This window comes from Dermacentor andersoni, chromosome 1, assembly GCF_023375885.2.
Source record: "Dermacentor andersoni chromosome 1, qqDerAnde1_hic_scaffold, whole genome shotgun sequence".
NCBI classification, from domain to species: Eukaryota; Metazoa; Arthropoda; class Arachnida; order Ixodida; family Ixodidae; genus Dermacentor; species Dermacentor andersoni.
The window spans coordinates 376,443,444-376,457,482 of record NC_092814.1 but is presented as its reverse complement, the minus strand read 5'-3'; the positions used below and the strand labels follow the sequence as shown (position 1 = coordinate 376,457,482).

The following is a 14,039-nucleotide window of genomic DNA, read 5'->3' as shown; positions in this document are numbered from 1 at the left end:
GCATTATGTTCGTGACGATTCTGTTGCTTAGGAGACTGGTCGCATGAGCAAACTACAGAGGAGCAAAACGTGTCTTTCATCCGCTTTTCTTTTTCTTCACTGCAGGCCGCATGACGGCTTCGTTGGCAGTGCCTTACTGCATGTCGAAGCACGCATGTGTCTCCCTAGCGGATGGACTCCGTCGAACGTTAAAGGCGGCAGGTGTTCAAGTTATCACCATCGAACCGACTGCGTACAGGTAAAGTATTCGGGCACTTTAGAGAAGCACTGCACTTTGCCATTGTGGCAGCGGCGTCACTGTATCATTTCCTAAAGAAAGAAAGAGAGAAATTTATTTACAGACAGGCGGAGAGGTTCGTCGGAGCAATAGCTTGCTCTGGGGAGGTATTCTGTAAGAGTCTACTTAGTAGATATCTGCATTTCATCCTGTTGAAGTTCTGATTGGCTGGGCTGGGCAGCGCATCCGCGACAGCGAGGCGCCACAGCCATTGAGCACTTCAACAGGAGACGAAATGCACATGTCCACTGGGTGGACTCTTACAGAATACCTCCCCTGGCCTGCTATTTTGCGCAGGCAAAGACAGACGAGGAAGAAAAGGAATGATGATCATGCATCCTGATTTTTTTGTGGTAATCTGCACTATAGGAAGGGGGGGATCATCACTTCACGGCACAGCCATATTGGATGTTCCACCCGTTGCAACTATACAGGGTGAATCAAGGCACGCAAGAATGCAAATCTAGCGACGTGCTTGACCGCTTCACCTGCTGACTCCAGCATAAAGCAGTTCGAGCGCATGATCACTCCTTTTTATGCGAAGCATACTAGCCGCACAACCACGCTCTTCCTTGCTGCGCCGCGCGCGGCCGCGTAGCTACCATATGACGTCATAACAGCTGCAAAAGCGGAGGCTCAACTCGTGCGCTCGCTTGCGGCCGCGTAGCTACATAGCAGGGTCTCAGCTCGTGCGCTCGCCTGCATGAGTTGTTTCTTCGTCTAGCCGAACCAAACATAGCCAAGCAACAGCAGTTCACCAGGCTAAACAGTGGCTCAACAACTAAAATAAAGGCTAGTATGCTTCGCATCCTGGGCTTAACCTTAGCTAAGCCACAGCCATTTTTTTTTCTTTAAACTAAGCTCGCGCGAGCCACCGTGGTATGTACTCGCACAAAATCTGCAAAAGTCAGCCTCGCAACAAGACAAAAATTTTGGACACTAGGCAAATGGCGTCGTGTCCGTACGGAGCGCGTTCAGGCATACTTTACGAATCCTTTTATTTAGAGGGTGCTCAAACATTTCATATTTTGAATGCGAATCGAATACTATTTGCCATTCCTATTTGGTTTGATAATTCAATATTCGTAAACGTCAAATATTCGTCCTTGTCCGAATATAAGCGACACCGCTCATTGGTGTCTCGGTTGGGCGGAGGAGGGGGGGGGGGGGGGGAAAGACTGATGGAAGCAGGAGCTGTTCTAAATGGTTCTCCTGCAGAACAGCCGCGCATGCTACACAGAGGCACCAGATCCTCAGCGAAGGCATGCTGCAGCTAACACCTCTACAACAACTTTCCGTTATTCAATTAGGGTCGCTCGCCCTTAACTGGTCTGTGATATTGCAGTATCAATTTACGCAAAGCATTTTTTTGTGCCATTTTCAGCCCAGTTGCAACTCTTTTAAACCAATATGCAGTGATGTAGTATCATACCTATCTCTTTCAATGAACACAACACTCTAGGTGCGCGAGCTGTTTTTTGTTTCTTTATTTCATTGTCATGCTGCGCCAGATAACTGAAATCAGTTGTTTCTGATTACACGTTCTTCACTTGATCGCATGTATATCTAACAATGTAAATTACACTTTTTTCTCAGATGAACTCTATGTATACTTTATATTTCACATTGTTTTGAAGTCGCAAAGAATTCAGTATTCGATTCCATATTCGAGGGTCGTTTTTTAGGATATTTTCATTCGATTCGATTTGTATATTTTCCTATTCGAACACCGCTAGTTTTACTTGATGTTCGTTTCGTCCTTCGTCATTTCCTCCGATGCCACCGCACTGCGATGTCTTTGGGATTGGCCATTCTGGGGTACGGATGATCTAAACATAAAAGATTTTGTTTCGAATTCTTTATTTGAAGCAAAATTAACTTCGAATATGTCCTGCCCCACGTGTAACAGATGCAAGCACTAGTTGACCATGTTGCAAACTCTATTATCTGTGCTTCCTGTAGTGTGGTGAGACTGTGCAGGACATTCCAATATGGTGATGTTACACCATCTAGCCCCTCTTAAAGGCCTTGACGCAAAGAGGGAAAATGGTTGGTTGGACAGTATTTACACCATCCTTGTGACATATCGGCCACTATTGCAAGTTACAGTCAGTCAACGTCTCGTGTTCAGCTAAAAAAAAACAAAGCCACAAGACTAAGGAGGAAAACGCTAACTATACTCAAGCACTGGAAAGGGAAACCTAGAATTTACCTCATAGTGGCAGGCACATAAGACGAGCTCGTAGCTTTTTTTAATTACTTGCTGCTAGGTACGAAACTTTTCTTCCGTTACACTGCATATTTGTGGATTTCCACAGATATCATTTCCTATTACAAGCAATTAATTCACTGCGGTTTATTTTTCGCATTTGTCTTTTGTCTTCGTGAATTCTCTTCTAAAGCTTTGCAGCATCGCGCGATAATGGCAAACCAATGGCAGCTATAAGTGGCGAAGTGTCCGCAGGGCGACTTTCCGCGTTTGGACAATTTCGTTGTTTAATATATGTTTACAACAGCTGTGCTATGCGCCCGCCCTGTACGATGGTATACATTGGGCAAATCAGAGTTGGGTGCTCTGTCTTCGAGACAGTGGCTAATTACACGATGCGGGCGAGTGAAGTGAGACTCGAGTTTGACGCTCTCCGGGCTGTTTGCTTGTTCGCTGCGGCTTCGCTAGCCGCGCGTGCCCTATAGGGAACTTGTATAAAGCCGACAACGTTGTGCTGCAGCTAGGCGACGCTGTTCTTCGGCCGCCGTTGTGAGGGGTGGACATGGTAAGGTACGGCGTTCTCGTTTTTCTTGTGTTCCTCTCCGGCGTTTCTTCACAGAAATACGACGTGCCGGCCTACAGCTGCGTGCAGCCATAGCATGCCGGGTGTCTACATGTACATTTCCGGCCGTAAGGTTGGTAAAGTCGTAAATTCTGTACGGTATTCCATGCACCGACTTTGCCTGCTAACTCGGTCGCTGCATGGCAGTGTCGTCCGTTAACCCGAATTTTACACAGTCGACTCCAGTTAACTTGACCTCAGTTAATCCGACTTTTCACTTAAAACAAGACCATACCGTGGTATGGAAGAGAAACGCGTTAGCTCGAACGCGAAAGCATGCCACTTCGGTTAATTAAACTTCAACGACCTCCGCCCCCCCCTCCCAGCGCCCCCTCGCGAGCGTAGCGGCTACTAAAGCGTTGAAAGCACAAGAAATTCTGCACTAAGTGGTATTGCTTCCGTGCGTTGCTATTTTATTTTAACCTTTCAGTGACCGACGCTCCTTCCGCCCGTGAAACCATTCGTCTTCGCCTGTTTGGTGTAAGGGACGCAGCCGTATTTAGCATTCTGCTTCGTCGGTTCATCATAGTGTGACGTAGTAGTGACATTGAACCATACAACTATAAAACTGCGATTGACAAAACTAAATTTTATTGGGCGAACTCGCGCCCACAAAAGCAGGTTACACTCAAACCAAAACAAAAGCGGCGAACACGGTCGGCGATCGTCGAAAATCTCATCTGCCGGTCAAATGCCTCGGCTTTTATACACGGGCCATCGAACGTTAGAGAGTAATCGCTGGTGCCCGCGTGTCTTCTAGAAAGTTCTGCACCATTCGCGTTGCGCATACATGCAATAAGATCAACAATAGAACCACACATGCTTCGGTGACAACAGACAGCGGATAGAACCATCGATAACATTCAAGAAACTTCCGATACATGTACGCGCGTCCCACGCTGAGCGATAACATTAGACAGTGAAAAGCACTCACCCGAAAAAGAGCAACAAGTCCACGCGTTAATGCCCCCCTCTAAAAAGCCTTGTCCTGATGCTACAAATATAACAGGACACCGAAACACAAAAGGACACTTATTAAACAAAAGTAACAAAACAACAAAGAAACAAGGTCCAAAGTAACACAGTCCAAAAAACAAAGTCCAAAGTTCAGCTACGCAAAGTCCCGAAGTTCATTAGTGCTGATAGAACGGCTTAAGTCGCACAAAGTGGACTATATCCGGACGTGAGCGGCGCCGCTGTGACAGAGAAATGCCGCCTGGTACGACCTCTTAGTCAAGTGCGCTAATGCATCGGATGATCTTGTAGGGTCCGAAATAGCGGCGTAAAATCTTCTCGCTAAATCCTCGTCGGCGTATTGGGGTCCCAACCCAAACATGGTCACTGGGCTGGTACTCGACGTAGCGTCGTGGAATGTTGTAGTGTCAGCTGTCGGTCCTCTGCTGATTCTTGATCCGAAGGCAAGCGAGCTGCCGGGCTTCTTCGGCGAGCCGGAGAAAGGCGGCGACGTCAAGACTCTCTTCGTCGGAGACATGCGCCCGCATGGCGTCAAGAGTCGTTGTCGGGTTCCTGCCCTCAACCAGCTTAAACGCTGTGATCTGTGCTGTTTCTTGTACCACCGTGTTGTAAGCGAACGTTACGTACGGCAGGACAGTATCCCAGGTCTTGTGTCCGACGTCGAAGTACATTGCTAGCATAACGGCGACGGTCTCATTCAGGCGCTCCGTAAGACTGTTAATGTGTGGGTGGTAGGCAATTGTCCTCCGGTGGCTTATCTGACTGAATTGCAGGATGGCTTGTGTGGGCCCCGCCTTTAGGGCCGTTCCTTTGTCGGTGATGAAGACTTCTAAAGAAAATTAAATTATGGGGTTTAACGTGCCAAAACCACTTTCTGATTATGAGACACGCCGTAGTGGAGGACTCCGGAAATTTTCACCACCTGGGGTTCTTTAACGTGCACCTAAATCTAAGTACACGACTGTTTTCGCATCTCGCCCCCATCGAAATGCGGCCGCCACGGCCGGGATTTGATCCCGCGACCTCGTGATAAGCAGCCCAACACCATAGCCACTGAGCAACCACGGCGGGTGATGAGGACTTCTGGGACGCCATGTCACAGCAGGATGTTCTCGACAAAGAATTTCGCCACTTCGGTTGCGCTACCTTTCGACAGAGCTTTCGTTTCAGCGAAGCGGGTCAGGTAGTCCATCGCCAGGACGATCCACTTATTTCCAGATGTTGGCGTCAGAAAGGGTCCCAACAAATCCAGCCCGATCTGCTGAAATGGTGGACAAGGACGCCATCAGCTGTAGTGATCCCGCTGGCCTTGTAAGTGGTGTCTTGCGTCACTGACACTCTCGGCATGTCTTCACGTAACGGGCGACGTCGGCGGTCAGGTGCGGCCAGTAATACCTTCCCTATATGCTCGATAGCATCCGGGAGAATCCGAGACGTCCAGCGGTCGGATCGTCATCTAGGATGTACAGTACTTGTGGACGCAGCTCTGAGGGAACACCAAGAAGCTGGTTGGCGCGGACTGGTGCTAAGTTCTTTACGAGTAGCTTGTTTTGAAGGAAGAACGAAGACGATCCTCGCTTAAATGCCCTCAGAAGAACGTCGCTGTTCCCTTCCAAATACTCGACGAGACTTCTTAACTCCAGGTTGCTTGTTGCTGTTCAGCGAACTGTTCCGCGCTTACTATTGCATGGAAGGCGTCGTCATTCTCGTCATCTTGCGGCAGCGGGCCAATGGGGGCGCATGATGGCAATCGGCATCACAATGTTTTCGTCCCGATTTGCAGATTACAGTAATGTCATATTCTTGCAGTCTGAGGCTCCACCGCGCCAGGCGTCCTGAAGGGTTCTTTAAATTCGCTAGCCAACACAACGCGTGATTGTCGCTGACAACTTTGAACGGCCTGCCATATAGGCAAGGGCGGAATTTCTCTGTAGCCCAAGTGATGGCGAGGCATTCCTTTCGGTCGTAGAATAATCCGCTTTTGACAGCGACCGGCTAGCGTAAGCTATCACCTGTTCAAGTCCGTCTTTCCACGAGACTAGGACGGCACCGAGGCCTAGGCTACTAGCGTCAGTGTGGATTTCTGTATCGGCGCCCTCGTCGAAGTGCGCAAGTACTGGTGGCGACTGCATGCGTCGTTTGAGTTCATGAAGTGCGTCGGCCTAAGGCGTTTGCCACTTGATCTCGACATCACATTTAGTTAGTTGTGTCAGCGGCTCAGCGATGCGTGAAAATTCCTTGACAAAGCGCCGGTAGTAGCCACACCATGCCAAGGAATCTACGCACTGCATTCTTCTCGATGGGCTACTGGAACTTTGCGATCGCAGCTGTCTTCTGCGGGTCGGGGCAGACTCCAGATTTGCTGATGACGAGGCCCAGGAACAGCAGCTCATCGTAAGTGAAGCGGAACTTTTCAAGCTTCAGAGAGAGCCTTGATGACTTGGTGACCTCTAGCTCTGCCGAAAGCCGCCTAAGTCGACGATAATCAACGCAGAAACGTAGAGTTCCGTCCTTTTTCTTCACCAAGACAACAGGAGATGCCTACAGGTTTTTCACGGCTGGATCATGTCGTCGCGCAGCATTTTCTCGGCTTGTTGTCTTATAGCTTCACGTTGTAGCGTCGAAACTCGGTGAGGGCTCTGGCGGAGTGGCCGAGCGCACTATTCGGTTATTATGCGATGCTTTGCGACTGGTGTTTGTCTAATCCTAGATGACGTCGAAAAGCAGTATTTGTACCGTCGGAGAAGATTCCTGAGCTGTTGCTGCTTACTCATGGGGAGACTTGGATTAATGTCGAGTCTGGTTCGGGAATTATGGTGCTCGGGGAAGATGCGGCAGAATCCGAGAAGACAAATGTACTGCTGGTTTCCACAATTTCCTCGATGTACGCGACTGTCGCGCCCTTGTTGATGTGCTTGAACTCCTTGCTGAATTTCGTTAGCATCACTTCCGCTTCCCGTCCGTGCCGTCGAGCGAGCTCTCTTGCGACACAAATTTTACGGTCGAGCAGTAGACGTTGGTTGCCCTCGATGACGCCTTCTATGTCTGCGGTTGTTTCAGTGCCGACGGAAATAACAATGCTGGAGCGAGGCGGGATGCTCACTTGATCTTCGAGCACACTCAAGGCGTGGTGACTACGAAAGCTCTCTGGTGGTATCGCTTCGTCTTCCGACAACGTTATCGACTTGAACTTAGGCGGATGACTGCCCCATGTTCCTTCAGGAAATCTGTGCTGAGAATGACCTCTCGTGAACCCTGTTGGAGGATAACGAAGGTGGCAGGGTAAGTCTGGTCTTGAGCGGTATTTCTTGCCGCGCAGATTCCAGTCTGCGTTATGAGGTGTCCTCCAGTATTCCGAACTTGAGGGCCTTCCCATGCAGTCTTAACTTTCTTACACTGGGCGACGATGGGTCCACTCATTACGGAGCAACCGGCTCCTGTGACCACTAAGGCGGTGACTGCGTGGCCGTCGAGTAACACGTCGAGGTCGGTAGTTCTTTGTCTTGTGTTGCAATTAGGTCTTGGCCTCGGATAGCGGCTGCACTCGTTGACCCATGGCTGATATTTGGCGTCGTCAGGTCGTCTTTCATCGGCGTATTCCTTGCTTCCATACTTCGGCGGGATGGCGGCGTCTCGTTGATATGTCTTCGAGACAGGATTTTTGGCGTCTTCGTCGGCGGCGGAGGATCTTCGTCAGTTCGACGAACAGCAACCGCACCCTAATCGGTTGCTGATTTTAGCTTTCCGGATGTGGTCTCGCCGACCGGCCCCGGGCTGGGCTAGTGTATGGTCGGCGTTGCTGCGACAGCTAGCGGCCTGGTGTGGTGATCGCCCTTCACGCCGCGACAACCTTCAGTCACGGCTCGCAAGATTATGGGGGAACGGGCCGACGGCCTCGTCAAAATGGTTCTCGACACAGATGATTTATGACCAGCGCGGGAGTACCTCGTTCAGGAGAGGTTTGAGCAGTTAGCATGATGCGGCCATTACTTGCCAGCCGCACAAATTGGCATGTCCAAGCCGGAGACGCGGTCAGTGCAATGATACGGCCATCACCTGTCAGAATACGATCGGAGTCAGCCTACGTTCCCCTCCTTTCCCTGTTTGCGCCCAGTGATGTGCGTGCGTTTCCGACCAAGTTCCCTTTTGAGGGAAAGGGCAACAGAGCTCTGGATTGGTGGGATCTGATGTCATCGGTCTCCTAGCGCCGGATTGGGGGAAGTGACGGAAGAATGACCACGCAAGGCATAAAAGGCGCAGCGGAAGACGGAGATGATCTGCGACTACAAATTCCATCCTGAACTTTTCTGTATTACTTTGCATTTTCTTGTACATATGTAAATATAAACGTTTTTGTCAAACGTCCTGAATATCGGGCCCAGCCTCACGTTCACTTACCCCTCCACGAGGAAAGAGGATCCCACGTCTTCGAACCTCCAGTCGTAACATTGGTTGGCAGCGGTGAGATAATCTGCGCAGCGCTTCGATTTCTGCATGGTGAGTGCACGGCCTTTTCTCCTTGAGAGTTGCCAGGCTTAAGGTGGTTCTTCCTGGTAACAAGGCTGTCAAAAGCCTTGTTGAAAGATACCTTGCTTTACTTAATTCCTTGAGAAACTTGTCGGCAAAAGAGAGGTAGCCATGGATTGGAGGAAGTTGTGCAGAACGGACCTAGACGCGATATGCGGGGAATTCACGATTGATTGTGGGAAGCAGCTAAATAAGGCGGAGATCATCGATGCGATAGAGGCAAGTGGCAAGGATGACGAGGAGATCGCGGAGGCTTGGGAGGATATTCCCGACCAGAGAAAACGTGAGCAGGATGAACGCAAGTACCAGAGGGAACGCGAACGCGAGAGAGAAGTCGACAAAAGCCGGGAGAAAGAACGCGAAAGAGAAATAGAGGAAATTGACAGGGAAATTCAGCATCCCGGGGCGCCGCAGGCACCATCTAGACTGCTGCACTTATTTGAACACGGCGAAAACATAGCGAGTTTTCTTGAATTTTTGTTAGAACGTTTGCGCATAGGTGAAGCTAGACCGTGACTGTTGGTCAGTAGGGTTGTTGGGGGCACTTCCTTGTGACGTGTCTTGTTGCTTAGCGCGCCTTTCTGATGCCGTCTTCAAAGAGGTACGATCTGGCTAAACAGGCATTGTTCCGCCATTTCGGTATTTCTGTGGAGACCGAAAGACAAGATGAAAGTGACCAGTACAAAATCTGTCCTGTCGAAGAGATTGAGGTTGCGCCAGTAAATGAAGAGCACGAAAAGTGCGAGGTGGCGAAATCCTCAGAGAGACAGCACGTCGAGAGTGAGGCCGTTGCCGGTCTACAGAGCGGGGCCATTCCGGAGGGCGTCCCTTTCGAGGACGAGGCTTGTTCCTGTAGACATGAGAAGGTTAAGGAGGCGCTGGAGACCTTCTTGGGGTCCGAACACTTGGGCGACTTTCCGGAATCGTCTAGGATAAATACAGATGCGGTGGCAGCCGAGCCAAGAGAAGACCCGACGCGGCAGAACGGAGAGCAAATCGCTCAGGGCTCCAGCATCGCTGACTGCGCAATGCAGTCGTACACTGAAACCGAGCTAGCGTCCATCCCGGAGAGCCCTCGTTGCGGGGACGAGGCTTGTTCCAGCAACCCAATGAGGGTCAGTGTAGGGCTGGATGCCTTACTCGTGCCTCAGCACTTGATTGACTCTCTGGCATTGCCGAGAATAGAGAAGGAAGTGGAGACAGTGGCGATTTCAAAGGTGTTCCTTGCGGGGACGAGGCTTGTTGCAATAGCCCTAGCAGTGTAAAGGAGGCGCTGAAAACCTTCCTCGTACCACCGCACTTGAGCGACATTCCGGAATCGCCAAATGAAGTGAATGCCATCGCGGTCAGTCAGGGCAGGAACCCGATGCTTGAGGGCTCTCGTGACACATTCGGTGACCACCTGGCAGCGAAAAATTGGTTCAGGCGGCGGAGGATCAAAAGGGCGAAGTATTCGGCACATGGAAAACTCGCGAAAGAGGCCACGTCACCGCGCGTGAGATAGAGGGACAGGCCATCACGCAGAGCCGAAAACGGTTCGTTGGGGTGATTCAGGAAACGCAGGCGTTGCGCAAGGTTGATAATGACAGCATAGAGCGCGTCTCTGCGAGTAAGGGTGCGGGCGAGATGTCCAACCTGGCTGAGACATGCGCGTCGGAACCGGGCCAATCGAATAGTCACTAAGCGTGAGTGCACCGCGAGAGCGGCGACAAAGGTAGAATAGCTATTCCCGGCCTCCCCTTCAGGGACGACACAGCAAGCTGCTAGCACATGGACTGACGGTTGTCGGCATAGGGCCATCGAGGTTTTGCACCCCATGTGCTCAGCGTGGCCCGAAGGCTGTCAGTCAGAGACCCGATCGAGCGTGCATGAAGAGAAAGTTATTCTGGAATTGAGCACTTGTAAAATTTGTTTGTTGCTAGTGTTGTTTCTCCTTGCAGTTAGTACGCGAGGCATTTTTTCTTAGTTATTAGGAACGTATTTCTTTCCATTTTAATAGTTCGCGTTAAGAAAGCAATTTCAAAGGCTTTTCCGAGCGGAAAGAGGGTAACTTTTGTTTTTGTTTTTTAGATCGTCAATGCCACTCTGTGAATTAATTTAGCAACGCGGTCAGCAAAGCCCAGTAGGTTTCGCTTTAGCGGCGCTGCTACTGGCAGGTGGCACTGACCGAACGAGTTACGGATCCCTTTGACTATTTCAATTGCTGTGACAAATGCCGTGATTAAAAAGGTCGCCCCTTTTCTTTCGTTTTGGCAACTTTTGAATCACGAGCAACGTGGAATTTTTAGTTCGGAGGGGCGGAGTTGAGGGCACGGGACACGTTGCCCGGGAAGATCCCAGTTCTGCGCATTTCAATCTCGCCGTACCGTGACCAAACTGACAGCGATCATGGGCCGTTTCGATAGGGAGAGACAAAGGTGGCTGAAAGTAGCCGACTCATGCGCTATGTCGTTTGTTAGGTGTTTGTACCTCGATAGGGAGCATAAAGAGTTTTTTTTTATTTCTCTGTTGTTGTGTTCTAAGCTATCTCCATTTGTTTATCGTTTGCCACAGAGCTCTGTGAGTTGCGCCTTCTTTCAGACACAATAGAAACGAAATTGACCAAAACGTTAGTCGCACTACCATTTGAACTTTGTTTAGGGTCTGAAATTTAATTTGCTAATTTATTTCTTTAGGTTCGTTTGCGCCGTGGTCCTCTATGGCTGCCTTTCTGGCGCTGGCTAGTTCTGACCTCGGGATTAATTAAGGGAGATGGTATGATTACCTGGCATCTCTCGGAGTCGGTTTGGGCGCTTGCCTTGCCGCTGCTCGGGTGCTGTACGGATTTAATCGCTAACATGCTAGTTCCGAGCGTACAGCCTGCAGCCAACCCTCCCTCCAAGACGGGCATTGGACGTGACCCTCCAGGCGAGCCCGGGACTTCGAGCCGGAGCTGAGCCTGCTGAGCGGCCAAGGCCTCTTCAAGGGTCACTGATGAGCTGCCCCCTTAGGAACCCTCTTCCTGGCGGTGCACGGGATGCTGTGATCGGCCGTTCGCCCCACGACAACCTCCACTCACGGCTCGCGTGATTATGGGGAACGGGCCGACGGCCTCGTCAAGATGGTTCTCGACACGGATGATTTATGACCAGCGCGGGAGCACCTAGTTCAGGAGAGGTTTGAGCCATTAGTATGATACGGCCATCACTTCTCAGCCGCACAAATTGGCATGTCCAAGCCGGAGACATGGTCAGTGCAATAATAGGGCCATCACCTGTCAGCCGCAGAAATTGGCATGTCCAAGCCGTAGACGCGGTCAGTGCGACAATAACGCCCTCACCTGTCGGAATACGATCGGAGTCAGCCTACGTTCCCCTCCTTTCTCTGTTTGTGCCCAGCGACGTGCGTGCGTTTCCGACCAAGTTCCCTTTTGAGGGAAAGGGAAACCGACATCCGGATTGGTGGGACCTGATGTCATCGGTCTCCTGACGCTGGATTGGTGAATTGACTGAACAATGACCACGCAAGGCATAAAAGGAGCAACGGACGGCGGGAATGATCGGCGACTTAACTTCATCATCAACTTTTCTGTATTACTTTGCATTTTCTTGTACATATGTAAACATAAACGTACTTGTCAAACCTCCTAAATGTCTGGCCCAGCCTCACGTTCACTTACCCCTTCATGAGGAAAGAGGATCCCACATCTCCGAACCCCTAGTTGCAACACTGGTAACTGCGAACGGGACGGTCGTTGAGAACTCCACCGAGTGGCGGCGAGGTAGTCGGCGATGGCACGTGGGCGCTCCCCAAGCTGTGGACGCGCGCGTTGATGGCGAACCCTCTCAGTCCCAAGTCGCGGTATGGGCATTGGCGGTCCGCATGGCCGCTTCTCCGCAGTGATAGCAGAGCGGGCAGTCTGAGGCTCACCAAATGTCCGTCTTCTTCGCGTAGCTGCGCTGGCTGAGAAGTGACCGTGCTGGTGGCGGCGGCGGTTAACGACGGAATGGCGGCGTCACAGGGACCTGGCGTGGTCGCGGAGGGGCACCTGAAGGGCGGGCGACGGTGGCGTAGGTCATTGCTTCCTGCTGAGGGTGCGGCGATTGTGGTTGCACCGCAGGATCTCCGAGCGATCGCTGAACCTCTTCTTTGATTATGTCGGCGATTGGACGCTACTTCAGGCTGCGACCTTGGAAAGAGCTTCTGCAGTCCCTCGCGAACGACGACTCTGATGGTCTCCCGCAGGTCGTCGGTGCCGAATGCTTAAGCGTCGGTGTAGTTTGCGGTCAGCGGTCGGCGGTTATATTGCCTTGTGCGCATATTAAGCGTCTTCTCAATAGTTGTGGCCTCGGAAATAAATTCGGCAACGATCTTGACGCCCCTCATCAGGAAGCGGACTTTTTTCTCCTCTGGCATTTCCGTGTGTGCGTGCCGGAAAAGACGGGCAATACCCTCCGTAAAGAACTCTATGGTCTCATTGGGCAGGTATACTCGGGTTTCTAGTAGAGCTTGGGAGCGCTCTTTGCGTAGAACGCTTGTAAATGTCTGCAGGAAGCCGCTTCGGAACAAGCCCTTCACCGTTAAGGTGGCTTTTCGATTCTCAAACCACATCCTGGCGGCGTCTTCCACTGAGAAATATATATGTCGCAGCTTGTCCTCGCTGTTCCAGCTGCTAAACGTAGCAACACTCTCATACTTCTCTAGCCAGCTTTCCGGGTCCTCGAATGTTGAACCGCGGAACGTCGGTGGCTTCCTGGGCTGCTGCAGCACGATCGGTGTTGGCGACACTGGGGCTGTCATTGTAGCTGCTGTCGTGGCCGTGCACTTCCTGGTCTGATCAAGCAAAAGTCCATGCTCTCTGCGTAGTCCTTGCAGCCTGCGGCTAGCCCGCTGGCCCTTGGCGGCGTTGGCGTTGTCTTCGTGGTTCGTGCTTGGATCACGGCTTCGGTACATGAACGCACTAGCACCTCCACCAGATGTCACGTAGTAGTGACGGTGAATAATACATTTGTAAAACTGTGAATGACAAAATTAACCTTTTATTGGCCGAACTTGTGCCCACAAAAGCAAATTACACTCAAAGCACAGCAATAGCGGCGAATACGATCGGGAATCGTCGAAAATCTAATATGCCGATCAAGCGCATCGCTGGTGCACGCGTGTCTTCCAGAAGGTTCTTCCAGAAGGTTCCAGAAGGTATACATGCAATCAGATTACGCAAGGTTCGGTGACAACAGACAAAAGATAGAACCATCAATAACATTCGAGAAACTTCGGATACATGCAGGCGCGTCCCGTGCTGAGTGATGACATTTGTTAGACGGTAAAAAGCGCTCATCCGAAAAGGATAATCAAGTCCACGTGTCAATAGTGTCGCGTTGCATTTGGCAACCATTTGGTAATTCAACCTTTCGGATAATTCCGCCAAATATTTCGGCCCCGGAGGGGTT

At 50.9% G+C, this 14,039-nt stretch overlaps 1 protein-coding gene across 1 annotated transcript in view; it reads left to right on the top strand.

The window, feature by feature from the left end:
- LOC126518569 (dehydrogenase/reductase SDR family member 9-like) overlaps positions 1-14,039 on the top strand; it is a 36,596-nt gene that overhangs the window by 15,114 nt on the left and 7,443 nt on the right. Inside the window, exon 3 of the mRNA XM_050168345.3 lies at positions 106-238. Coding sequence (XP_050024302.3) covers positions 106-238 — 133 coding nt within the window. The remainder of the gene's footprint in view (positions 1-105; positions 239-14,039) is intronic.